Source organism: Dryobates pubescens, chromosome 6 (genome assembly GCF_014839835.1).
Source record: "Dryobates pubescens isolate bDryPub1 chromosome 6, bDryPub1.pri, whole genome shotgun sequence".
In the NCBI taxonomy this organism is placed as follows: domain Eukaryota; kingdom Metazoa; phylum Chordata; class Aves; order Piciformes; family Picidae; genus Dryobates; species Dryobates pubescens.
In genome coordinates, this window is record NC_071617.1 from 35,235,545 (window position 1) to 35,261,409 (window position 25,865).

The window sequence follows — 25,865 nt, forward strand, 5'->3', positions numbered from 1 at the left end:
AAGAAATGACCTGGTGGTATACACTAACTTGCTAAGTCATTCACTAAATCCTCTTTCTGCAGGAGTAAAAAATGGCAAAGTGCAAATTTACTAAAAAGCTTTTGTTGTGCTGTGAGGTCAAAAAATGTCCTGAGTGCCACTTTTTTTCCTTAGGAAAACAGCTACAGGCAATGTATAGGAGATAGCTCTGTTTCAAATCTCAAAGATATTTGTGGCTGACAAATTTTTGTGCTGTTTTCTTTCGTTACAGTGAAGAATGCAAACAGCTCAGGTAATGAGCAGTCTGCTGCGGTTTTCAGAGATAACTATTCAGGCACTTGGGGAAGATGAGATTACTCTGAATTCTGTGCTGAGTGGGAAGATTTCTGGAGGTGAGCACATTCCTATAAATTTGGTCTTGAAATAAATTTATTGCCTGGACAAATTACCTGAAGCATAGGGTCATAGTATCAACTGTGTCAGGCTGATGGTGTTAAGCTGCATCAGGTTGCAAGTGAACAAAAAGGATGTTTTAATGATTGAAAATGTTAAACAGTAGTGTCATTAAACTTTGAAATCACAACAACCCTCACCAATCCTGTTGAATATTAAAAATATTAACAATGTCATTAAAATAATTTACTTAGCATGCTGAATAATTTTGATTAAATAAAGGGCAGCTTTCAAAAAAGGTAATGATCTTGTTCTGGAACGTATTTATTTGTACCAACTCAAACTGTGAACATCACACACAGAAACAGTTCTTATGCTGTTGCAGAAGCAACCCTCCCCTGCTTTTTATTATGTAGAAGGAAGAGGATCCCACCATTAAGCACTGCAGACATATTTCCAGTGTATTTAATAGGACACAGACGAGTAACAGTGAAAGTTGCTTGGAGTGGCTAGGCAGATTAGATAGCCGATAGGTGATCTGAAAGCAGAGCTGGGAAAGCATCCATCTGTATGGATGTCTAGGCTTCTGTTATGATCAGTTTGAATTTATCTACCTGGCTGTAAATACAGTAATTGAGTTAATACTTTGGAGTGGTGTGGTGAAACAAAATGTATCAAATTCTTTCTCTGATCAGCATATGTAAAAGTTCAAATTTACTCTTGCAGTGCCCACTTTAAGATAATTTCATGTTGAAGTCCAAATCCCTGCTCTAAGTAGGCATGTGTCCAGTAAAGCTAATAAACTAGAAATTAATTATTTTAGATTTGTTATATTTGAAGGATACTTTAAGATTTCTATTCCTGTCTGTATTTAGATGATTTCTAGTCAAATATGGTATAAAGACTATAGATCAGTATATTGCAATCTTTATCCCAAACAATAAAAGTTCTTGAAAGCTAGAATGGCAAGCACAAATGAAAAATAATAAGGTCATTAAGATGTATTACTTGAGGATTTTAGTGGGTGATCTTATATAGTTGATTTGCTAAATTGGTTTTCTTCTGTTAGGTACATTTATTGAAGCAAAGGGGCAGTGACTGTGATATTTCAGTTGTTTTCAAACTTCTGTTGGAAATTTGCTTTAGTCAGCTTTCTTTCTCTTACAGGGAGAAATGGCCTAGCATGGTTGGCATGTGGTCCTCAACTTGAGGTAGTGAACTCTGTGACAGGAGAGCAGCTCTCTGCATACCGTTTCAGTGGAGTGAATGAACAGCCTCCTACTGTTCGTGTGGTAAAGGAATTTTCCTGGCAGAAGAGAACTGGCCTACTCATCGGGTTGGAAGAAGCAGAGGGAAGTGTTCTCTGTCTGTATGACCTTGGAATATCAAGAGAGGTTACATCAATTGCTCTTCCAGGAAGGGTATGTACTTCTTAATCAGATCAATGCTTTTATGTTGTTGGGTTCAGGAAAAACTTTGGAGTGTCTCTTTGTTAGGAAGTGTTTTTCCTATGCTACAATAGCATACTGTCTCATCAGAGTATCCAGTCAAGAGAGGCTTTATGTAAAGTCATACCATTATTGTTTAAGTTTACTGATAGTGACACGAGTTTTATGGGTTTATTGTACAGCAGATAGTTGCCTACTTCTCCATTTCCACAAAAATATAGAATAGAATAGAATAGACCAGGTTGAAAGAGACCTTCAAGATCATCGCATCCAACCCATCATCCAACACCATCTAATCAACTAAACCATGCAACCAAGGACTCCATCAAGTCTCCTCCTAAACACCTCCAATGATGGTGACTCCACCACCTCCCTGGGCAGCCCATTCCAATGGACAGCCACCCTCTCTATGAAAAATTTCTTCCTATCATCCAGCCTAAACCTCCCCTGGCGCAGTTTGAGACTGTGTCCTCTTGTTCTGGTGCTGGTTGTCTGGGAGAAGAGACCAGCCCCCGCCTGTCTACAACCTCCCTTCAGGTAGTTGTAGAGAGCAATAAGGTCTCCCCTGAGCCTTCTCTTCTTCAGGCTAATCAACCCCAGCTCACTCTACCTCTCCTCATAGGGCTTGTGTTCCAAACCCCTCACCAACTTTGTTGCCCTTCTCTGGACACGTTCCAGCAAGTCAACATCTTTCCTAAACTGAGGAGCCCAGAACTGGAAAAAATATGTTAAAAATAATTTATTTATTTTTTTGGTGTGAAAAAGTTGACAAAAAGGAAAAAAGAAAAAAGCCCCACTCTTCAAAGTGTCTGTAACATAGTTTTCGTAACTGGTTATGTCAGAAAATGTATTTAAAATATCTCAAACTTCCATAGTTGTGTTATAAATTATTTAGATATGTTCCCAGACAAGCAAGCAGGTGACTTTAGAGCAGAACATATTTTTCTGATGAAATGAAGAGCCTTTAGTAATTTATCTGATGGATTGTTGAAGGGCTGACTCAATCTGCAGTCCTTGAATCTCTGCTTATTGAATATTCTGTTTATGTAGATGGGATACACTGGTGTAATGTTACTAGTATTTTCTGTCTTCTATAACCCATAGACTCAAATGATATAATGTCCCCTAGCCTCATTATCTTCCTGTAAAACAACAGTAAGTTAAAGTTAATTGAAGACTACGATTGACTGTATTTTTATTATCTTAGAACCTGCAACAACTAAATGCTTCTTTATTACTCAGTTTTCTATAATGCAATTTGGTTTGACTTGCTAGTGGAGCTTCGTTTGTGTGTAATGTTGCAGTGTGATTACTAGTCATGCGGATTTGTGTTGTCATTTCTAAAGAAATTAGTTGAGTTGGTGCTTTGCTGTGTCAGTTTGTCAATCATCTTGGTAAGTCCTGGAGTTTCAGATGGAAAGGCAAACTGTTGACAGAAGTGGATAATCAATAAGTGAATTATGTTTGTGAATAAAAGGCATAGGTTTGCTAAGTTTTATTTATTAAATCTAAGTAAGCTGGGAATAGGTAAAGAAACAGTTAAGAAGGGTCATGTCACATATCAAATCTGTGTCTATAGAAGTTGTTTGAAATCAAATGTAGATAACTATAGTTGTATTAGGGGTTTTTGCTATAGCACAAAAATCTATCCAGGAGAAAATATGAAGAAGCATTGGGGGAAAAGCTGGCTGTTACATGGTGAGGGTTATGAATTTTGGAATAAAGCCAAAGCTTATCTGAATTTTTACACTTATGCTCTGAATGCTCTTGATGACAAGCATGCTTGGTCTGTCGCTTTCATTTTAATTCCTATCTTTTGCTCTTATATTAGTTAGAACAGATCAAACAGGACATGAGTGTTACTAGTTGGGCTGTTAACTTCTAATCTATGAGTGGGAGTAAATGTAAGCAAAAACAGGTGTGTAAAGCTTACATTTGTCCGTGTGTTTTGAATTTGTTCTGTAACTCTTACCTCCACATTATACATTGCATAATATGCATTTTTAATCTGCCTGAGTGTTTCTCTGATTTTTACACTGATTCTTTTAAAAAGTAAGATGCAGAGATGCAGATCTATTCTTAACATCATTTTCTGCATTATTTGTCATTATTGCTTTAAGACTTTAATGAGCTCCTTAATTTCTGGACTATTTTCCACGTGGGTATAACTCCTATGGACAGCTAAACTGTAGATTAACACTAACTTAGAGTGACTCTGATCTGAGTTGTCAAGCCATTCGTGTATTAAGACAGGGTATTTATAGTGACTGTCTTTTAGTGTAAGAGTAGATGTGTAGACAGTAAAGGAATTAGTTTAAAAAAAAAACCTAAATCATTATTTATTTATTTATTTATACATGGGGACATAGAATCGTAGAATTGTTAGGGTTGGAAGTGACCTCAAGGATCATTTAGTTCCAACCCCCCTGCCATCTCATTGAAAAGCAGCAGAAAACTGAAAAAGTTAATGGAGTATCATATTGTGGCCGTTTGACGCTGTGCCTTTAAGAAAGGGGCACACTGGCTAAATGTTTGTAAAATATTTTGGTATTCTAAACGAATTTCATTGGTAGGATTGTGGGAGGTCAGATTGGACCCGGGGGGAGCTGGGAACTTTCTCTCAGTCTTCCTTCCTTCGCTGTCCCTTTCGGCTGGATCTGCTTCTGGGATTCTGGCCAACTAAGATAAGATACTAACTCCCTGTGCAAGGCCTTTATTCTTTTCCTGCCCTGTTAACTGTCCTCGTCTCTTCTTCTACCTCTTTTGGGGGAGAAGGGAGGTAGGGGGTTGAAGGGGGCACAGGGGGAAGCCCCCTCTGTGGGGGGTCTAATTTCTGGTTGAGTTCATTTGCTGTATATTCCTGTATATACTGTAAAATACCTGTGTTTGTTGTGTTGCATCTAATCTGTTTCCTTGTAAAATATAATCTCATTTCTCCGACTGGGTTTAGCCGTGGTCTCTTTCTCAGTGGGGGAGGGAAAGCAGAGCCTTTCCTTTCAAACCACTACACTTTTTTTTTATTGGCTCACCAACGTGGATTCTAGTAAAAGCAAATCTGGATTACAAACAATTGTATTAATTGATTTATAATGGTTGTATATTTCAGAGCTATTAGCGGTACTATCACAAATTTTCCTGCTCTGTATAAGGCAGAAGGGCATTGTATGAGCATTCAGACTCAGTGAGCTGAGATAAATGTGCTTTGCTCCTTCCCAGAATGAGCTGGAAGCAATCTAGGAGAATATGAAAAGCCAGTGTGTAAAACAGTGGGAAAATAGACACTTTCAGCAGCTTCTGTATAAAACCCAGAAGTTTTAAAAACAGGAAACATAATTTGAAGACTGTATGCAAAATTGGAAAAGATTTTTTTGGAGCCAGTTGTACAGTGAAAAAAATCTTGAAAGAAAAAGAAGTTAGAAGCAACACTTGAACTTTGTCTATTCTGCAGCAAGATAAATACAGTAGCTCTGCTTTCCTCATAACTGTCATCAAGATTTGGAGCAGCAAGAATTTGAATAATCAAAACATTTTTGACAGTCCTTTGAGTAGGAGAGAAGTCTTGAAATTCAGTTTGATTTGCAGGAAATCCAAAACAAAATAAAAGTGTCTAAATTATTGTAGATATTTGTAAGGTTAGAATTCTTATGATGAAGATGAAAGGTAAATTCTCTAGTAGATTGCCAGGCAGAGTAGTCGTAGCAAGTGCTTGATGTGGGAGAGGAAAACCACTTGGGGCTTAGGGGTTTGACTATTTCTCCACACCTTGGAGGGGTGGGGGGAGAAAACAAACAAACAAACAAACAAAAACAAACCCAAAATGAAACAACAGCAAAAATAGCAGCCTCCCTTCTGGTGCTCACTTCTTTAGTTTTATGTTCAAGTAAAAGTTTGTTGCTGAAGTAAAGCTTCCTGTTCTTATTGTGTCAACATTTTGAAAGAAGGCTAAATGATAGCTTATGTTCTTTGGTTATATAGCTTTAGTGCAGCAGTCTTCATGTGTTTGTGTCTCTGCTATGATGGTCAGTATTGCCCTGGGATGTGTGGCGGGTGCTGAAAGGTCTGTCTTCTTCTCCTTGTAAGTTCTGTGAGGGCTGCTTTGTGTGTTAAAGAGCAGTGAGTGCTTCTTCCTCAGCGGCAGCTAGCTTTTTCTCTATCAAGTTACTATTTGCTTTGCTGCTGGTTTTTGATAGATTTAATTTTTTTTTATTTTAATAAAAAAAATTAGTGGGCACTTAAGGTTTTTTTCTTCATCTGGCTGTTATTTTTATTCTAAATGAGGACCCTTTAATGCTTTCTAAGAAACATTTCATTCCTATTGAATGTCTATCATGAAAACTTGACTGTTGCCTCATCTGACTTAGAGACATGATTATTCCTAATACCTGTTTGGAAAAGAAGGCTAAGTCTCTCAAATGTGACAAAGATTCTTGAACATAACTGATTTGGGGTGTTTCCTTGGAGTTAAGTATTTCTTAGCAGAATATGGAAATTAGTAAGCTATAATAACAATGCCACATTTAAGCTGAAGTTAATTAGTTAAATAACTGTCAGAAATCTAGCAAATGGAAAGCAGCAACATTATATACATTTTTTTTTCTTTTTTGATTGGAAACAATGCTTTGGTTTTAAGTCTTCTGATTATGTATTTACATTTGTAACAGGAAAAGGTTAATTGTGTCTGATCAGAAGTACCCAGGTGGCTGATAAGGCTAAAGCTATGAAAACCAAGAGTCTGCAAGTTCTTTGTTTTATAAACAAAGTAGTGCTAGTAATTTATTGTTTTGCTGGCTGACCACAAATACCCTCCAAGTGCCTTGTAGAGGGCAAACAAACCTGGAGGAAGATGAAGAGGAGGAAGGCAATTGCTGGGTGGGGGGTGCCACAACTCCTGAGCGGGCTGCGTGCATGGGCAATAGGGGATGGAGGTTATGTAACGTGATTGTATAATGGGAAGGGGCTTTTGCCCCCCAAGCCCTCCTGGGATGTCTTGATCCAACATCACGGGATGCTGGCGGAGCGGTTTATTAGCTGCACCAATCCTCCGTTGAGCAGTGGAGACTCCTGCTGAGGCGCTGGCCACACCCCACCATTTTGAAATCGCCAGAGCCATGGTAACACGTGTCTAGCTTTTTGGTTTGCGCCTAGTTTTCTGTTTGTGCCTTTCTGGGACTGTGGGTAATGCAGGTGTGGTTTTTGTTTTGTGCTTTGTGTTCAGTTTCGCTACGCTGTTATGTAACCTTGTCTGCCCTTTAATAAAAGCACACTGTGCCCTCGCGGCACCTGTGGTAAGCTGTGCTGATTCCTGAGCCAGAGAACCCACTGAAACAACATTCTTGTTTCTGATGTGCCAATTCTGGCTTCACTTTTGAATTATTTCTATTTAAATTGTCAAATATCTTAAATATTAACTTGTAGTTTCTGCTGTAGGTAACTGCTATAGAACCCATAACTAGTCATGGAGGAGCCACTGCAAGCACTCAGCACCTGCATCAGAGTCTGCAATGCCTCTTTGGAGTGGTAGCAGTGGGTACAGATGTTGGTCATCTACTTCTAGTTGACCTTTGTTTGGATGATTTATCTTGCAGTCAGAATGAAATCAAAACGTCAGGTAAGATTGTAGTTTTTAAACTTGAATTTAAAAGTAAGAAAATTTGTTGTAAATAAACAACATGCAAGCGACTTCAAAGATACTAGTGTGCAGATATAACTGCTGGTAAGAGTGGGTTTGCATTGTATAGTCCTGAACTGATTGAAAATGGGAGTGTCTTAATACTCCTAATGTTGTAAATACCCCTTCCTTCCCACGGTCATTAAGTCTTTGATTCATGCCTGTGTGGTGTGGGAATTTTACAATCTGAGTGCTGTTGCCTGATAGGAAATTGAGTTAAAGATGCCCTGTTTCATGGGAGTGTACTTCTACTTCTGTTAATCAACTTGGGGCAAACTTTAAAGCTTGGTTTTGTTTAAATAAATCCAACTCACCAAAAATTAAACATTTCAATGAATGAAATCTCTAATTTGTGTATTCAGATTGTTTTGATTATTACAGCAATGGCTTCAGGGGTTGATGTTACTTCAGACAGCTTCATCGTGAGGTTGAAACTTGTGATTTACAGAGTCCAAGAAGAATTTGTCACACTTTTTCATGTTTTTGAAATGCAAGTGAGAATACCTGTCCCATCAGAAAGTTATTCTGTTCTTTGAATATATACAAAATGGCAATAGCAAAACCAAATGTTCCATAAATGGGTGTTTTGCCTGGGGCAGTAGAATTAGATTGTACAGATTGTACATTGCAGTGGGTTGAGATTCTGCCCCCAACATTAATTTCACCAGACCAGCTTGGTTGGAAGCAAATGGAAGCTATATTTACAAGCAAAACTACAATCTACAATGGAATGCAATGAATACACACAAGTATACAGTGTTTACAATATTTTACAGATATTTACAATTAACAAACAACACGAAACACTCCCTGGTCAAAGACCAGGGAAACTGTCCCTCTGCCCCTCCCCCCACCTCTCCCCACCCTGGTCCAAAAGGGAGAAAGGAGCAGAAAGAAAGTAGTGGTTAGACTTTACCAAAATACTGCACCCAAGGTTGGCAAAAGCAAGTTAATCTCTCCCAAGCAAAGCGAGCAGAGAAGAGAAGCCCCCAGAAGAAGAAAGATTGGTTTGGTACAGCCAGTCTTATAGCAGATATTTCTTCAATGAAATTGTTTAGAATGATCTTTAGTTTTCCTTTTTACATCCAATAGTGATTTATTTATATTTTTCTACTTGTCTGCTGGAAATCTGTAACAAAATTTTAAAGGCCTAGCCTCAAACTTCCACATACATGTTGTCACATTAGTATTTAAAATGCAACCTAAATGGCATATGACATTAATTTATTGTGTGGTTTTGTGTTTGTAGATCCAGAAGTTGCTGTTAGAATTCCTGCTGAAGTTCTACAGCAAAGAGAAATTGTGACCAGGGAAGGGAGCAATCTCTGTTTTCAATTACAGAGTCCCTCAGAAGCAGGAATATCAACCCTCTGCTACATAAGCAGAAGCAATCAGCTCGTTGTAGGCTTTTCAGATGGCTACCTGTCCTTATGGAATATGAAAACTTTGATGAGGGAGTAAGTGGAGCTTTATACATTTGGCCATGCCTGGAGATGCAGAAGTCTCATTTTTTGCTTAGAAAAGGATATCAACTTAAAAATAAGTTTTTCAGAGACTGAACTTTGAGTGTAATCTTGGATTGTTTATAAATCTTCTTCCGAAATGCGTATTGAGTCATACATGGATTAAGCAGACCACCTTGTCCCCAGTGGACTAGAGTTATTTCCTTTATTGTGCCTGTGGATTGAGGAGCTGTGGAAAGCAGGCTTCTGTAAGTTATGTCAAGCAGTTAGGATGTGATAGAGCTGATTCTTATGCAACAGTTTTCTCTGTCAGTAGTATTTGGTGAAACCAGGAAATACTTATATTTTACAGGATCACAGGATGTTAGGGGTTGGAAGGGACCTCCAGAGCTCATTAAGTCCAAGCCCGCTGCCAGAGCAGGACCACAGAATCTAGCTTAGGTCACACAGGAATGCATCCAGATGAGCCTTGAAAGTCTCCAGAGAATGAGACGCCACAACCTCTCTGGGGAGCCTGTTCCAGTACTCTGTGACCCTCACAGTGAAGAAGTTCCTCCTCATGTTGAGGTGGAACCTCCTGTGCTATAGTTTATATCCATTGCCCCTTGTCCTATGACAGGGTACTTCTATTTGGTTCTCTTCAGAAGATGTGCTGCATTTTAAGTTCAATATTGAAGTAGGATACAACAGTAGGAACAATCTATTGCCTAGCAGCTGAAGTAATCACTTATATTCTCCTCTGCCTGAGGAGGAGAAATCTAACACCTCAGGTTACTGCATTCGATGGACAGTAATTTCCTCACTTCTGGACTGTTGCATAAAAGGTAGTCAGTTCCTTGACTCACTTGTTTGAGATGGAAGCATGAACTTCTGTACTTTGAGGATAAGCATGTAAGGTGCTCTTTTCTCAGAAGATGCTCCTATAAACATTTAGAGCCAGTAGACTTATTTTTTTTTTCTTTCTTTTTTAAACCTGCAGGCACCACTCTCGGTTTGAAGGAGGAAAGATTCCTGTCTATGCTGTCACTTTTCAAGAGCCTGAGAATGATCCTCGGAATTGTTGCTACTTGTGGGCTGCTCAGTCTACGCAAGAAAGGTGAATAAAAAATTACTACAAGCCACTGAATTTCTATTTATTTATTTTTAAAATACTTGTTTTCATACAGTAGATGTTTTGTTTATTCAGCTACTCATCAAGGTGTTCAACTTATGATGCAATTTTTATGGGATTTAACAGATGTAAAGAGGGACTTACCTTCTGAAGGAAGGCAAAGCAACAGTGGCCATACATATTTGTACTTGCATTCTTACATTATTTCCTTTGTTTCTTGATGACTGCTTCATGATTTGATATTCACATCGTGGTATTAAATGTGATTAAAAGTGGGTGAGGCTGCAGATCTAGAACACTTAAATGTGGTGGTACAACAGAGTGCTGCCCTAAAGGAAGCGTTGACAGTATGTCTCATTACCTTGTGCCAGCTTTGGCAGTCTTTATGAGCCAGTTCAACTCTCTTAGCAAACTGTCACTGTTTGGCGGAAAAGCCAGTGGCTTCCCACTGGGCTAACAAATCAAATCAAAATGTGGAAGGGTGCAGTTTGTACAAGAGAGGGAGTGGAACTTTGGTATGAACCAAAGTTGGGGAGAAAGATCTCTCATCACTGGCAAGCCGTTTAGTCAGTTCAGCCTTTCATAGAGTGGCAGTCTTTTTTTTACTTTAAAGCAGGTTCGATTGATCTCTTCACTGTAAAGAGCTGTTTCCAAAAATATTTAGTCCATAATCATGTATTAAAGCTTTCAAATTGTATGGCTAGCATTTGCCTCAGAAGTTGGTAGTGTTGAAACTTCCTCCTTTATGTTTTTGTGGCTAAATGTGACCAATTCTCGTGTTTTGGGAAGTGGTGTTTTTCTTTTCACCTACAGTGTTCTATTAAGAAAACTTCAATCTGGATCTAATAAAATGATGAGGACTGCAAAGCAGCTTGTAATCAAATTTCATAATTTATACCTTTTCCAGTGGAGGTGATGTTGTGAGTTTACATCTGTTGCAGTTAGCATTTAGTGACAGAAAGTGCTTGGCATCAGGACAAGTCGTGTATGAGGTAAGACACGCATGTATGTGAAAAGATGAAAATGGTCATTTCCTCTAAGCATCAGTTAAGTTGGTAGAGCTAATATTTGCTATCAAAATTCAGAGCTAACTATAAAACCACTAGTCTTTTGTTGAGTCTTACTGGGCATGGCCTTTGTCCGTACTTTTCGAAAACCAGTCATACAATTTTATGCTACAGTGTCATGTGTTCCAATTAGATTCATCTCCAGAGTCCATAAAAATTCAGTTCCTGAAGAGGAAGCAGCTTTTAGAAAGAAAAGTATTCTTAATTAAAAAAAAAAAAAATGTTACCTAGGAAGAGAAGATAGGGGTTTGAATTTGTTTAACCAAACTGCAGACTTGAACAAACTTCTGTATCTTTTAGAAATGCAGTCATATAGCTATATTCTTTTCTGATCTTTCATTTTACATTCTTGTTTTTCTTTTGAGCTCTGCCAACAGGCCCTCCCAATTAAAAATACCTACATTTTGGTTAAGTGTTAATCCTGAAATTTATAGCTATAAGGATAACTCTTTCTACTTTTTGGCTGGGTTACCTATGGTGTTTACTCTTCAAGCCAGAAAATACATAAACACTTACAGTAAACAGTGGTATGATTTTGGCAGAAGACTATGTACAAATTTTTAGTACTGACTCCTGACATGTTGTGTTTAAAATACAGATGAGGTATCATTATATCTCAGATATCTAACAGATATACGATGCTTCTGTATAATGTATAATTCTGCTTGGTAGTGTGCTTGGAGCTCTTCCAAGATCTTTTTGAGGGAAAAGTAATCTTAGGATTACTTAGCGGTTCTTTCTTCCTATTTTGACACTTTCTCTTATATATTCTCAAAAATCATGGAATGAAACTGGAGTGATTCTTGTCTTGGAATACTCTATTTTTATAGAACCTGTGCACTTTGTTGGAATGAGTTATAATTTTTACCTTTATCTTTTTTCCTGTGGTATAGGAAATCCCTTTCCTTATGTGAGTATTGTTGCTTGAATATATAAAGTTTAGGTGTTTGGGAAAAAAAAACAGTGTTTATTTAAAATGCATTGTCTATCATGGGGACTTTCAGGTGATTCAGAGTATTCTAAATATTGATGTCATCTCTTTACCTTTGTTGACATGCATTTTTTATGCCATAAATGTATAGTGTTCTAGAGCAACAGAGGACCCTCATTGAGTTTTACAATTTTAAAAAGGTTTTCAGTTCAGTTCATTTCTGCATCTCTTGTAGAGTGCTCTAAGCACTTTGGCAGGCTGGATGTTTTGCTTTTGCACTCCTGCTTTGTTTTATTCTCCTTTAAAAGTTATTTTGTTTATAGCCCTTATTTGGAGAGGCTGAGAGAGCTGGGGATCTTTAGCCTGGATCAGAGAAGATTGAGAAGGGAACTTATGAGGTCGAGATGATGGAGCTGGGCTGTTTTCAGTGGTACTCAGTGACAGGACAAGGAGCAATGGCTAAAAAGTGGAACAAAGGTTTCGCTTAAACATACAGATTAAATTATTTACTTAGATTTCATGCTAGTTTTTCAAATAGATGGTTTAGATTTTTCTTATCTATTTCCTATGTCTGCATGCTTCAGAGCGAATTTAAGCTAGGGAAATATTAAATTTTAGCCTTTGCAACCAAACTTGACCATTAGGACTTGACACTTAATTCTGTTGCATGTCTCATGTAGTTTCTATTTGCCATCAGAAATAACCTCATGAAAAATACAAAATAATTTGTATATTATAATATACATACACATTATTTCATATTTAGGTATAATATATGATTGTACCTCAGAATGACCTTTTCTGGTTTGTTTGGGTTTTGTGGTTTTTTTTGTTTGTTTGTTCGTTTTTTACTCCAGGGTTTGGAATACTGTGCTGAAAGGTACAGTTTAGATCTCATGGATGGAATCATACCCTTGAGAGAGCCAGCCTGCAGCATCAAATTACTCAGCTGTCAGACTGTAGAAGAATTTCACAACCATGTTGAGGATAGCATTAATGAAGGTTTGTTCTGGTGTCTGTGTGTGGTTAATGAATGGATGAATTTGAAATCTAAACGATGGATGCTGTCCTGTACCCACAGTCTGAAATTCTTAAATATCTATATAGAGTAGCTTGTTGGGATTATTTAAAAAGAAAAATTTGGTGCTCAACTTACATGGGACTTCTTTAAAGGAAAAAAAATGGGTTTGCTTATTATTTTGTTTGCTGACATGCTCTTGCGATGTGAGGCCATCTGAATAATGCTGTTCTGGTTTTTTTATTCTGCCAGCTCCCTTCTTTGAACAATAAGACCATTCTCTTCATTGCTTAAGAATGTTAGCAAAATTGTTTTTTCCCTATTTAAACCTATGTCTGCATGCAGCTGCTCTCTAGTGAGAAGCTGTGCTTCCTAGGGCTCAGTATTGGTGCCAGTTCTCTTTAATATCTTTACCAATGATCTGAATGAGGATATTGGTAGCACCCTCAGTAAGTCTGCATGTGAGTACATGTACCAGTACAGATTAGGTGTTGACCTGCTAGAAAACAGCTCCATGGAGAAGGACCTTGGAGTCCTAGTGGACAACAAGTTATCCATGGGACAGCAATGTGCCCTTGTGGCCAAGAAGACCAATAGTATCCTGGAGTACATTAAGAACAGTGTGGCCAGCTGGTCAAGGGAGGTTCTCCTCCTCCTTTATTCTGGTGCTGTTTAGCCTAGAGAAGAGAAGACTGAGAGGGCATCTTGTTAATGTTTACAAACATCTGAAGGATGGATGTCAAGAAGGGGCCAGTTTCTTTTCAGTGGTGCCCTGAAAGGTGTGATAGGACAAGGGGCAGTGGACACAAACTGGAGCACAGAAAGTTCCACCTCAACATGAGGAAAAACTTCTTTACTGTGAGGTTGACAGAGCACTGGAACAAGCTGTCCAGAGATATTATGGAGCCTCCTTCTCTAGACACTTTCAAGACCTGCCTTGATATGTTTCTCTGTGGCCTACCATAGGTGATCCTGCTTTGATAGGAGGATTGGACTTTATCATCTTCAGAGGTTCCTTCCAATACCTATAATTCTGTGATTCTATGAGTCCAAGTTGGGTGGGAGCATTGATCCACTCAGGTGTAGGGAAACTCTGTAGAGGGACCCAGACAGGCTGGATCAATGGGCTGGATCAAATTGTAGGCCTACTTCAAGGAAGAACTCTTGAAGGCGCAGGAACAGGTTGTGCCAATGCACCGGAAGATGAACCGCCAGGGCAGACGGCCAGCCTGGATGAGTAATGAACTTCTAAAAGAACTAAGGGAAAAAAAGAGGGTGTATCATCTCTGGAAGAAAGGGGAGGCAACCCATGAAAAGTTTAAGTGGTGGTGAATGGTGCCACATCGAGCTGGCGGCCAGTCACTAGTGGTGTGCCCCAAGGATCAGTGCTGGGCCCTGTGCTCTTTAACATCTTTATTGATGATCTGGATGAGGGCATCGAGTCCATCATCAGTAAATTTGCTGACGACACCAAGCTGGGGGCAGGAGTTGATCTGCTGGAGGGTAGAGAGGCTCTGCAGAGGGACCTTGACAGGCTGGACAGATGGGCAGAGTCAAATGGCATGAGATTTAACACATCCAAGTGCTGGGTTCTGCACATTGGCCACAACCACCCCATGCAGTGCTACAGGCTGGGGTCAGAGTGGCTGGAAAGCAGCCAGGTGGAGAGGGACCTGGGGGTGCTGGTTGATGGTAGGCTGAACATGAGCCTGCAGTGCGCCCAGGCACCCAGGAGGGCCAATGGCATCCTGGTCTGTATCAGGAACAGTGTGGCCAGCAGGAGCAAGGAGGTCATTGTGTCCCTGTACACTGCACTGGGTAGGCTGCACCTCGAGTCCTGTGTCCAGTTCTGGGCTCCTCAGTTTAGGAAGGATGTTGACTTGCTGGAGCGTGTCCAGAGAAGGGCAACAAAGTTGGTGAGGGGCTTGGAACACAAGCCCTATGAGGAGAGACTGAGGGAGCTGGGCTTGCTTAGCCTGGAGAAGAGGAGGCTCAGGGGTGACCTTATTGCTGTCTACAACTACCTGAAGGGGAGTTGTAGTGAGGCAGAGGTTGGTCTCTTCTCCCATGCAGCCAGCACCAGAACAAGAGGACACAGTCTCAGGCTGCTCCAGGGTAGGTTTAAGCTGGAGGTTAGGAGGAAGTTTTACACAGACAGAGTGATTGCCCATTGGAATGGGCTGCCAGAGAAGGTGGTGGGGTCGCTGTCACTGGGGGTGTTCAGGACGAGGCTTGACAGGATGCTTGGTTGCATGGTTTAGTTGATTAGGTGGTGTTGGATGATATGTTGGACACAATGATCTTGAAGGTCTCTTCCAACCTGGTTTATTCTATTCTATTCTATTCTAATAATTTTGTCTTTGATTTGACTTAGAATTGATACAGTTTGAACAAGAAGGGACAGTATGACTGAAACCTATCACAAAGACATCTGCTGTTCTGTAATATTTTTTGTTATTATTATCAATACTCCATGAGTGATATAAGAGAATTAAGACAAATGGAAAGTGGTGTTCTAAAGATGTCAGACATGTTTTCTGTAAATAACAAACAATGTCTTATCCTTTACAGTAATATCTCCTGACACCAGTGTATCAATCTTCAGTTGGCAAGTGAACACGCATAGTCAGAGTAGACCATCTACTTACTTGGGTGTGTTTGACATTAATCGCTGGTATCATGCTCAAATGCCAGACTCAACAAGGTAGTATTTTATTCAGTTGTTTTCAATATCCCAGAAAATAACTAATTTGAAAGTTGGTGTTTATCTTATACCCTTTTTGCTTGTAAGGCCAGAAGAATTCCTCTGTGATTGTCCCTATTTTGCATTGTGGTCACTGGATACTGTAGTGAACATGACTGCTCCAGATCTTATTTTGGATATTCTGATACATGAGTGGAGCCTAAGTCAGGGAGTTCCTCCTTCTGATCCACCACCTGAGCAGTTTTTCAACCCAAGCAACTACAATTTTGGTAGGTATTTTGTTGCTTTTAATAGTGGCAAGCTTAAACTGGGGTCAAATACCCTTTATTGATTCTCTTGTTCAATGTTTGTCACTCAAAACCCAAACCAAATCAAAAACCCCCAACCACTCACAAACTCAACTCTGATGACATTGTGCTAACAAGGTGTTTAATATTGTAAAACATATATGACAATCTGCTGTGTTTTGAGTTTTTGTAATCTGTGAAGCGGTGATGGTCATCAAATGAACTGACTTTGGACTGAAGCTCGAAGTCCAGCACCTCAGTAACACTAGAGATAAAATCCCTACACAAATTTATAGATGATCTGATGAAGAAAGTGGGTACTTAGTTATATCTTTCCAGATATTGCCTCTGAAATAATGTAAACTGGTCAAAGCATAACAGTGAGAGTGTGGAAGGTTGTCAGACATTCATTGTTTCTGCAGATGGTACGTGCTTGCTGAACTCGGGAGTTGTTCATGTGACTTGCAGTGGCTTCCAGAAGGAGGTAATCCTTCACTATTTCTTTACCAAAAATGTCAAAATCTTTTCTAAGTTTTCTATTGCACTGATTCCACTGTCAGAGACCATTTTACTCTCATCCTGCTCATTTACATGCAATTGTATCCTGCCGGTTTTATGCAAATGGTAATGTTTTAGGTCCACTCTTGGGTCTGTAAAACTACCATTGTCTCTTGTTAAAGCGTCTTCAGGGGTTGAATGACTAGAAAGAAATCCAGTGGTGCTCTAGGAGCAAGAACAAAAATATTGTGAAAGTTAGGGAAAAGTGTTTCTTCTGTATTACCCATCAGATAAACTGCCAACATAGTCTTGCATTAAGGTTTTGGTCCCTGATTAAGGGAAAAGGAAGACAGAATGGGGAAAATGGGGAAAATGAAAAATTATTTAACTATTTCAGAAGAAGTGAAAATTGTTTTCTCCCAGGCTTGGCCAAATTATAACTTCTGAGCCACTGCACAGCTTGCGGCCAATGAAGTTTCAGCTCACCAAAGCTTTCCAACATAAATCATCTTCTGCAGAAATAAACACAGAAAGGGTCTTCCAAAGTGCAATTTAAAGTTGTGTGTTAGTTTCACTTAAACTGAATGTATGTGAATAAACTGTTTGTTTGACTGCTGTCTTTAAGACTCCACATAACAATGCTTACTCAGATTGTTAATCTAAAGCGTATTAGTGATGCAAGCTTTCTGACAGTTTAAGTGAACATTTATATTAGTTCATGTAGTGGTTATCCAGAACTTTAGTGGCTGAAAAATGATGCTGTCTTAATCTGTAGCTTTTGATTGATGTTTCAGACCTTGAAGTTTTTGAAGAAATCTGGTCCTTTAATAAGTGAAGCCATTCATGATAGCTACAAGAAGTGTTTGGTAGCTGGCTTGCTGTCTCCAAGACTACTTGATGTCCAGCCATCCAGCCTGAGTCAGGTGAGTACGTACCAGGGAATCAAGGGAGAAATAGATCCATCATATCTGACAGGGGTGTTAAGGCTACAAGACATGATAATCTGATTTTGATATTATTTATAAGTTTCAATGAAACACAGATGTTGACTTTCATTAAAAAAAGGAATAGTATTCTGAAATCCAAATGTGAGTCTGACTGGGAACAGCCCTAATAGATCTGTCTTTAAAGGCCCTTCCATTAGTTCTGTGCAACAGATACGCACAAGGAATGATACAGTCAGTGTTGGTTGTGCACAGCATAAAGCACCTTTCCCACAGAACAACTTTCATCCCTCTCAGCTCCTGGAAGCATTAGGTTAGTAGCTAATGATGAGGGTGTTTCAGTCAAATGCAAGCCATTGCAGACATTAGCTTGCTGCACTATTCACGATTATTTGCTTCAAAGGAAGCAGGCTGTGGTAAACAATTACTCTTGTCAGTTCTGCCTGACAATTTCATCACCAATTCCCCTCTTTTTCGCTCTTTTTTGGCCTGCTACAACATCCCAATTTATTCCTGTTAGACTGCCTTATTGTTGCTGTTGCACCTTAATCACCTTTAGCTCACGACACCCATTACCTTGTGTCTGCATAATCCCACCACAATGACTTCACCTGCCTCTGTCACAGGTTTTTCATTTGCAGTTCAGCAAGTGTTTCTCTCTCATTGGAAGAGTTTAGTGAGAGATAGTCTTTGTTATGAACAGCCCATCTTCACCCAGGCAGTATCTAAGCTAAACGATCACCTACCTAGTTATCATGGTGTGATAAGTAGGAAGGGGTGACCCTTCGTCCCACTGCTGTCATCTTCCTGTATATTGAATTCTTCACTAGATTTATGGAAGTGTGTAAGGGCAACTAACACTTCTGCGCAGTGTGGTAGCTAAAATAAATTTCTTGGCAAGTTGGTGCAGCCCACAGACTATTTTGCAGGCCTGATGTTCTCTTACATTAAAATTGGATGTTCTCATGTCAATTCCAATTTGGAAATAAGTCAGAAAATGAACTCATTTTTTAATAATCTTTCCTGAGTTGTGACCCTATTGTTCAGACGTGGTTGTAATGTCTTGGAGCAGGGGTTTCTTTTGTGTAGTATCATAGTATCAGTCAGGGTTGGAAGGGACCACAAGGATAATCTAGTTCCAACGCCCCTGCCATGGGCAGGGACACCTCACACTACATCCGGCTGGCCAGAGCTTCATCCAGCCTGGTCTTAAACACCTCCAAGGGACAGGGCCTCAACCACCTCCCTGGACAACCCATTCCAGGGCTTCACCACTCTCATGGTGAAGAACTTCCTCCTCATGTCCAGTCTGAATCTGCCCACCTCAGACTGGACATGTAAAACAAATTTCAGCTTTAGAAGCCAAAGAACCAAGAAGCTTGGTTTAGGCATTTGTTTTGCAGTATAAATATTATTGGGTGTGTTTCTTTGTCTGAAGCCCATTTTCAGAAAGAGATGACATTATCAATGTGTAGAGATCATTTTGAAAGTAATGGTTTTGCTTAAAAAGGAAAAATACTTTTGCATTAAAAAAAAAAGGAACATTTTTGGAAGGATCATTTCTCCTGGAAAAAGTATTAGAATGCTGGCTGAAATAATCTGCTACTTAGTATTGTATGTCTGTGCATTATCCTTCAAAAGGATTGACACTACATTATAATACAGTGTTTGAACAGCCTAAAATCTAAACTGTTTAGAATGTAAATGTTTCACTTCTTTTTTTGTTTCATTTTAGAAAATGATAACTTGATGGTTTTTGTCACAACAGCTTCATGTCCTCATGAAGGTCTAGAAAGCTGCTTAACCTTAGCTTCACTGCTTCTATGCAGACATTGCATAGCTGTATGCGTTCTGTCCCCTCTATGCATTCCTGATGGCAAACTTATCTGCATAAAATGCATAATGGGTATTAGCAGAGGATGTTACTGAGAATAGTTAACTAGAACTCAGTAAATTAAGAGTATACTAGGGAGGCTTGCAAATAAATATTAGCCTTCAGTAAGTTGAAATGTTAGAGGAAAAGTTTAATGTGGTACTCAGACCAATAAGCTGTCCAGCTTGTGGCTAGAATTAAGAAAAAAAATGTAGAATGAGTTGCCTGTGTACTAATTGACTTTATAATGAGTATATAGCTAGAAACAAACACTTGTGTTGTGGTTCAGTTGTTGAAAGTATGTAATATTCTCATTTTATTTTGTGTGTTGTGTTTAGGAAGAGCAGTTAGAAGCAGTGCTGTCAGCTGCTGTCCAGACAGGTTCTTTAGAACTTCTGATAAGATGCATTAAACACTGGACATCTGAAGGTATTAATACTTATGTTGGTTTTATGCAATATATATTTATAGTTTGAAATTGTTGAATCATTACCTTTTTGTTCTCTCTCTCTCCTTCTTTTTTTAAGGCCTGCCAAGGAGTTCTGCTAATTTACGGTTTGTTCTTCAATGGACATGGAACAAAGTGATCTATACAAAAGATGAATTTGACCAAATATGTGAGTACTAGTGTACCATTCTGCAAACATAAAATTATTCTTCCTAACTGAGTTCCTTCAGCAATCTGCTGGTACCTGATAGTGCAGACGGTTCTTTAAGTGCACTTTGATATTTCTCTGGAGGCTAATGATTTTGTGTTTGCTCTTGAAAAGGTGTTCCACTGTTTGATGGCTCTTGCAACTTCATTGACCCACAGACACTACAGTCTCTTCAGCACTGCCAGTTGCTTTTAAGCAACCTTAACACAGTCTTAAAATGTTTTCTGACAGAAGTACAGGAGCTTACTGAAAAAGGTTTGTAATAGTATTGCTGTATCTTTGGCGTGTTTTATTAACATTTAGAATTATGCTTGGGTCTGATAGGTTGGGCGCGATGATCTTGAAGGTCTCTTCCAACCTGGTTTATTCTATTCTATTCTATTCTATTCTATTCTATTCTATTCTATTCTATTCTATTCTATTCTATTCTATTCTATTAGTTTTAATTGTGGAAACATGAGCTTTTCTTGTTTATGATGATTGTAAGACAATCACATTTCGCTAGCAGAAGGGGCTGACATCTGGGACTACCACTTAATATTCCTCAAGTTCAGGGAAATTGTGGAGTTCATGCAAATGGGTAGGGGAAGCTACATTCAGCAAGAAGCTATATAGGCACAGGATTGAAAATACAGCAACTGAAAGTCAAAATGCTGAAAAGTATTCTTTTTTCCACTAGCAATTTATAATTGCATGCAAATATTGTGTTGGAAATTGCTGAAAAATATAAAAGAAGCACAAATAAGTAAAAAGTAATTTGAGTTTCTTTAGCTTTTTATATCATCAGTTGTTCTTGGCATATTGTTCCTGAGTATATTTACTTGTTCAGTCTTTGTATTTCATTTTAACCTTTAGTGATTTTGGTTCATTGCAGGGTTTGCTTTTTCTTTTGGTGGTGATTGTAGAGGTTTAATCCCAATAAAAAAGTGATACAGAATGAAAAATGCAAAGGCAAAGATTTCTACCATGTTCCTTTTATGTTGTCTTTTTAGGATGATGAGGGGAGTTTTGTAAAAATAAAAGGAATTGCATAATAAAAATCACCTTATGTCTTTATTCCAGGTTTTAGAGACCTGACAAACAAGAATGTGGTAACTAGCCTCCTTTCTTTGTATGCACAAGTGGTCATCTGGTTCTGTCAATCCAGTCTCCTTCCAGAGGGTTTTGGTAAGTATAAACTGTACTGCATTTATATCACAGAGACTGTCCCATAAGTGATTTCTGTAAACACTTGCTTAGCCATGTTTTTGAAAATGTTTTGTCCAGTCATATTGGTTCAGTGACAGCATATGCTGGAGCTGTGTTGGTTTTTCAAATACATAATGCAAGTAGTTGTTTGGGGGTTTTTTGTTTTGTTTTGTTTTCACAGTGAACTTCATCTTACTCTACATGTTCTGAATGATACATCAACTGTAAACTTGCAATGACACTTGAGACAAGATAGAATCAAGTCTGGTGTCTTACAGTTCTTTTAGTAAAAGCAGAAACCAAACTGTCTTCTTTCAGAGTTGGAGGCTTCCTGATGCTTAGCTTGCTTATCTTCTGTCTTTCTTGCTAGAAATTTGAGTTTAAAAATGTGATACTACTTTTTTTAACTTGCTTTGACTTTATTGCCTGCAGATGACAATATGCCCCTGTCCAGACCTTTCTACAATTATCTTCTGATTCAGAGCTATTATACTGGTCATCGACAGAAAATGGAGTGCTTATCAAGGTAATCCTTACAGAATTCTATATAGAATGTAGAATTCTAAAAATTCAGAAGTGGAAGTGAATGGATTTTGTATTGACAGTTGTATTTGTTTAAATAACGTCATGCTTAAAGCAGAATTTGTCGGCAGTACTATTAACTTCAGTGATGCATGTGTCCGGCTGAAAACAGAGGTGACTTTCCTCTGTTGCAATGTTTATGCATACTTCTGCTTACTATCATTTGTTATCTTATCTCTTTTTTCCTAGCGTACTTAATTCATTGCCTAATTGGCATAATTCTTTACTACTGAAAAAAGAACTTGTGATCCGGATAGGATCAGTCATCTCCAGTTCAACAAAGTGTAGTGTGCCCAGAACATTTGTTTTGGACACAGAAGAAAGCATGTTATGTTAAAAAATCATCCCCTTTATAAACTCATAATCAATGGTAAAAATTATATTGGCCTTAATCTATTCACAAGTACATTTGTGTAATTTAATAAGATAGTCCAAGTTACATGTGGCTGGTACACCTAGCACTCTTGGAGCTATTGGATAGAAGTCACTTCCTGATGCAGATTCTCTTTCCTGGACTAGCTTGCTAGCATATAGGTGATATGCCTTGGATTAGATGATAATAGATTTTCCTTTGGAAAACTAAACAAAGACCTAAAGGAAGGTAGGCTGTGTCACTGAGAACAAAGTACTACACTTTCAAGTAATACCACACTTCCTTTGTACTACAAGTAAAACCACAAGGAAGAAAATCTGAAAACTAAAAGGTTATTACAACTTTTCCCTTAATAAGGGAAAAGGGATTCTATTTTGAACTCCTTTAATAACTCAATATGATGTAATGCACATCTTTTGCCTGACTCAGAAATTTATTTCATGTGCCTTTAAAGTTTTAACTATACCTTTGTATGTTCGTTGCTTTGACTCACGGGAGATTTGGTTGGGTCTGGTGTTTTGGGGTTTTTTTGGTTGGTTTTGTTTGTTTGTTGTTTTGTTTTGACTGGAGGAAATAGTTTACACTGAGAGGCTGGAATTAGTGTTTTACTCTGTCCAAACCCTTCCCACCTTCTGTTGTAGAGGGAAATGGGATTCTGACTGCTTGATGATTGATGGAATGGTTTCCCAGTTAGGAGACAAAGTTGAGAAGTTGTGGCAGAGAGATGGAGGAGGAAATGGGAAATATCCACCTGCTAGTTTACATGTGAGTGTTACTTTCACTGAAAACAAAACACCCCAGCCCCACCCCCAAAGCCAATGATTTATAAAAGCCAGGAGTTTTTCATTTTTCTTTTCCTTTCAGGCGCTGCTGGATCTCTATTTGCTAGAAAACATTGAAGAAAGCTACAAACATGCAATTGTATCCTTTCTAGTTATTTTTGTTACACCTTCAGCATATGCACATATATTTTCTGAAATGTTTGGCACCTACATGTTTTAATAGCATTTTTTAAGGTATGCTTCAAATACAGTGCTAGTGAAAACACTGAGTTTAGGACTAAGTCATAGACAGAAGCGTTGCTTTGTTTCTTTGTACTGTGGATTTTTTATGTTTTCTTTCTTTTTGTTATCAACCTCTTTACTAATGAATGCTGAAAAATTCCCTTGTTTTTTTCTCTAAATTTAAGCACAGGTTTTAATTTTTAATTCACCCATATCTGTAGCAAATAGCTACTTACTAGAATGATGCACTAAAATGTGCTGCTTTAGAGCAAAAAGATTTTGGACAGTGGTTTACCAGTACCCCATTTGTACTGAAATCATTGATTTTTCCAACAGAGCTAATAATGCTTGCTTTGTTCTGTTAAAAGTGCAGGCACACAGAGTAATAAAAAAAGAGAAAAGTCACTGAGTGGAAACTTAATTTTTGAGCCTTTGAAATGTACAAAATCACTTTTGTTCTTTGTTGTCTACACCCAAGAGTGAAGCCTAGACAGCAAGAGGTTTAAAAATGTAAAAGCAGATGTCAGAAAGAGAAAATGACACTCCTATTGAGTGATCCACATAATGGTTTCAATCCAGTTTTAATCGTTCAAAGTGAAGTTGTATTGTAAGTACACCATAATTTACATTTTTGGGTATACTCTGGAAATGAGGAAAAAACTAAGTTGTATAATTTGTTTGCATTAGTAATTAAACATTGTTCATTGTTCAAATGTTTTGAATGGTCACCTGGTAGCTCTGCTGACTAAATGGAGAGCCTGAGTTTGTAACTGAAGAATTTAAATATCTAAACTTAACCTTTTTGGATGCCTTACAGAAATCAAGGATTATTTCTTTGTGACTATTTATTCCAAATGCAATTTTGCGATTAGGACCTGGCTATCCTCAGGTTATAATACCTTAAAATGGAATGACCAATACGTTAGTGTTTTCTGCTTCCTACCACTTTTTTATTCTTCTCTGAATGTAATGTGATAAATTTTTGCTCTCACAATCTATTAGCCTTAATTAGATTTACAGACAATTTACTTGTTACTAGATATCATGCATTGCTTTCCAAATAAAACAGACACTTGGATCAAATCCTTCTCAGCTGCCTTTGCTATATCTTGGGGTCATGTTCAGCTTATTCAAGGTTTTTGGCTTCTAGATCACAATGATTACAAAGTAAGTATGTTGCAGTTCAGTTAGACAGACATTGCTGTAAAAAGTTATAATCCAAAAAGTGTTTTGAAAAAACTGGCACTTGTCTAACAACAGGTGATAAAACATCAGCATCTTTTTGGTAATACTTCTGTGGTATCTTCAGCGATATAATTGTTATTTGAAATTTTGTTCAAATTATTTTGACAGTAATTGATTAAAACAAAGAAGAGATGAACTTTAAAAATGCTTGATATTGGAATCTTAAAACCCATCCATTTAGGTTCTTTTCAGCAGACCAGTTGAGCACTGATTTAAGTACTTCAAATACTAAAACTCTGATTACAGAGGCCTGATTTGCGAGAGAAGATCATAGAAATGACTTTTAAACCTAATTCATGTTCTTTCTGCTGCTGAAAGTTGTTCATTGCCTGTCACAATGATAATATAAATCTATTATTCTGGGAGAGTAGTTTTATTTAGTCATATGTTTTTTTTCAAGTGGCATTTGTATACAGAGATTTGGTTAACCCAGAAAAGTGTGAATTACTCCTTTTGTAAGTTTGTTCTGTATGGCTAACTGGTGTTTTTTTCTCTCAGATATCTAACAATTTTTATTTGCCTCTTCTGTATCAAGTATTCTGTTAGTTTGCCATCTAAGTTTATTTAACACACCTTTGGATATTTTTATTGCATATGCATATGTATAGATTGTAATAAACCTGACCACTAACTTCCACAGAATTCCCTGGCCCTGCTCTTTCATCCAGCTACGATCAAAACTGTGTCATGGCAACATAAGAGAATTATTCAATCCCTCCTGTGTCAAGGAGAGCATAGGCAAGCCCTCAGATACATGCAGATGATGAAGCCATCCATGTTAAGCAGTAGTGAAGTGCAGCTTTTCCTCACTGTATTATTGTCCAACAGGTAAAAAAATGTATCCCACCATGTGGTGGTTTTAGGCAATGCCTTTAAAATTCAGCTGCAGATTTTGAGCAGAAAAGTAGAAAAATACAACTAAATCACTATTGGGTATAAAAAGGAAAACAAAAGATTATTCTAAACAAATTCATTGGGTAAATACTTGGAATTAGAGGAGCTGTACCATAACAATTCCCTTCCCTTCCCTTCCCTTCCCTTCCCTTCCCTTCCCTTCCCTTCCCTTCCCTTCCCTTCCCTTCCCTTCCCTTCCCTTCCCTTCCCTTCCCTTCCCTTCCCTTCCCTTCCCTTCCCTTCCCTTCCCTTCCCTTCCCTTCCCTTCCCTTCCCTTCCCTTCCCTTCCCTTCCCTTCCCTTCCCTTCCCTTCCCTTCCCTTCCCTTCCCTTCCCTTCCCTTCCCTTCCCTTCCCTTCCCTTCCCTTCCCTTCCCTTCCCTTCCCTTCCCTTCCCTTCCCTTCCCTTCCCTCCTCTCTTCCCTCCTCTCTTCCCTCCTCTCTTCCCTCCTCTCTTCCCTCCTCTCTTCCCTCCTCTCTTCCCTCCTCTCTTCCCTCCTCTCTTCCCTCCTCTCTTCCCTCCTCTCTTCCCTCCTCTCTT

General features: G+C 38.5%; 1 protein-coding gene across 1 annotated transcript in view; it reads left to right on the forward strand.

Annotated features, from left to right (window-relative positions):
• The first annotated feature begins 256 nt into the window (after window positions 1-256).
• Window positions 257-25,865, forward strand: part of LOC104308039 (protein ELYS-like) — a 35,528-nt gene continuing 9,919 nt past the window's right edge. Inside the window, 20 exon segments of the mRNA XM_054162293.1 lie at window positions 257-371; window positions 1,540-1,793; window positions 7,248-7,428; window positions 8,738-8,945; window positions 9,931-10,047; window positions 10,970-11,054; window positions 12,918-13,062; window positions 15,650-15,782; window positions 15,870-16,051; window positions 16,492-16,553; window positions 17,362-17,490; window positions 19,723-19,813; window positions 19,912-20,001; window positions 20,155-20,295; window positions 21,103-21,207; window positions 21,661-21,754; window positions 22,825-22,948; window positions 23,048-23,104; window positions 24,208-24,354; window positions 25,073-25,260. Coding sequence (XP_054018268.1) covers window positions 257-371; window positions 1,540-1,793; window positions 7,248-7,428; window positions 8,738-8,945; window positions 9,931-10,047; window positions 10,970-11,054; window positions 12,918-13,062; window positions 15,650-15,782; window positions 15,870-16,051; window positions 16,492-16,553; window positions 17,362-17,490; window positions 19,723-19,813; window positions 19,912-20,001; window positions 20,155-20,295; window positions 21,103-21,207; window positions 21,661-21,754; window positions 22,825-22,948; window positions 23,048-23,104; window positions 24,208-24,354; window positions 25,073-25,260 — 2,648 coding nt within the window.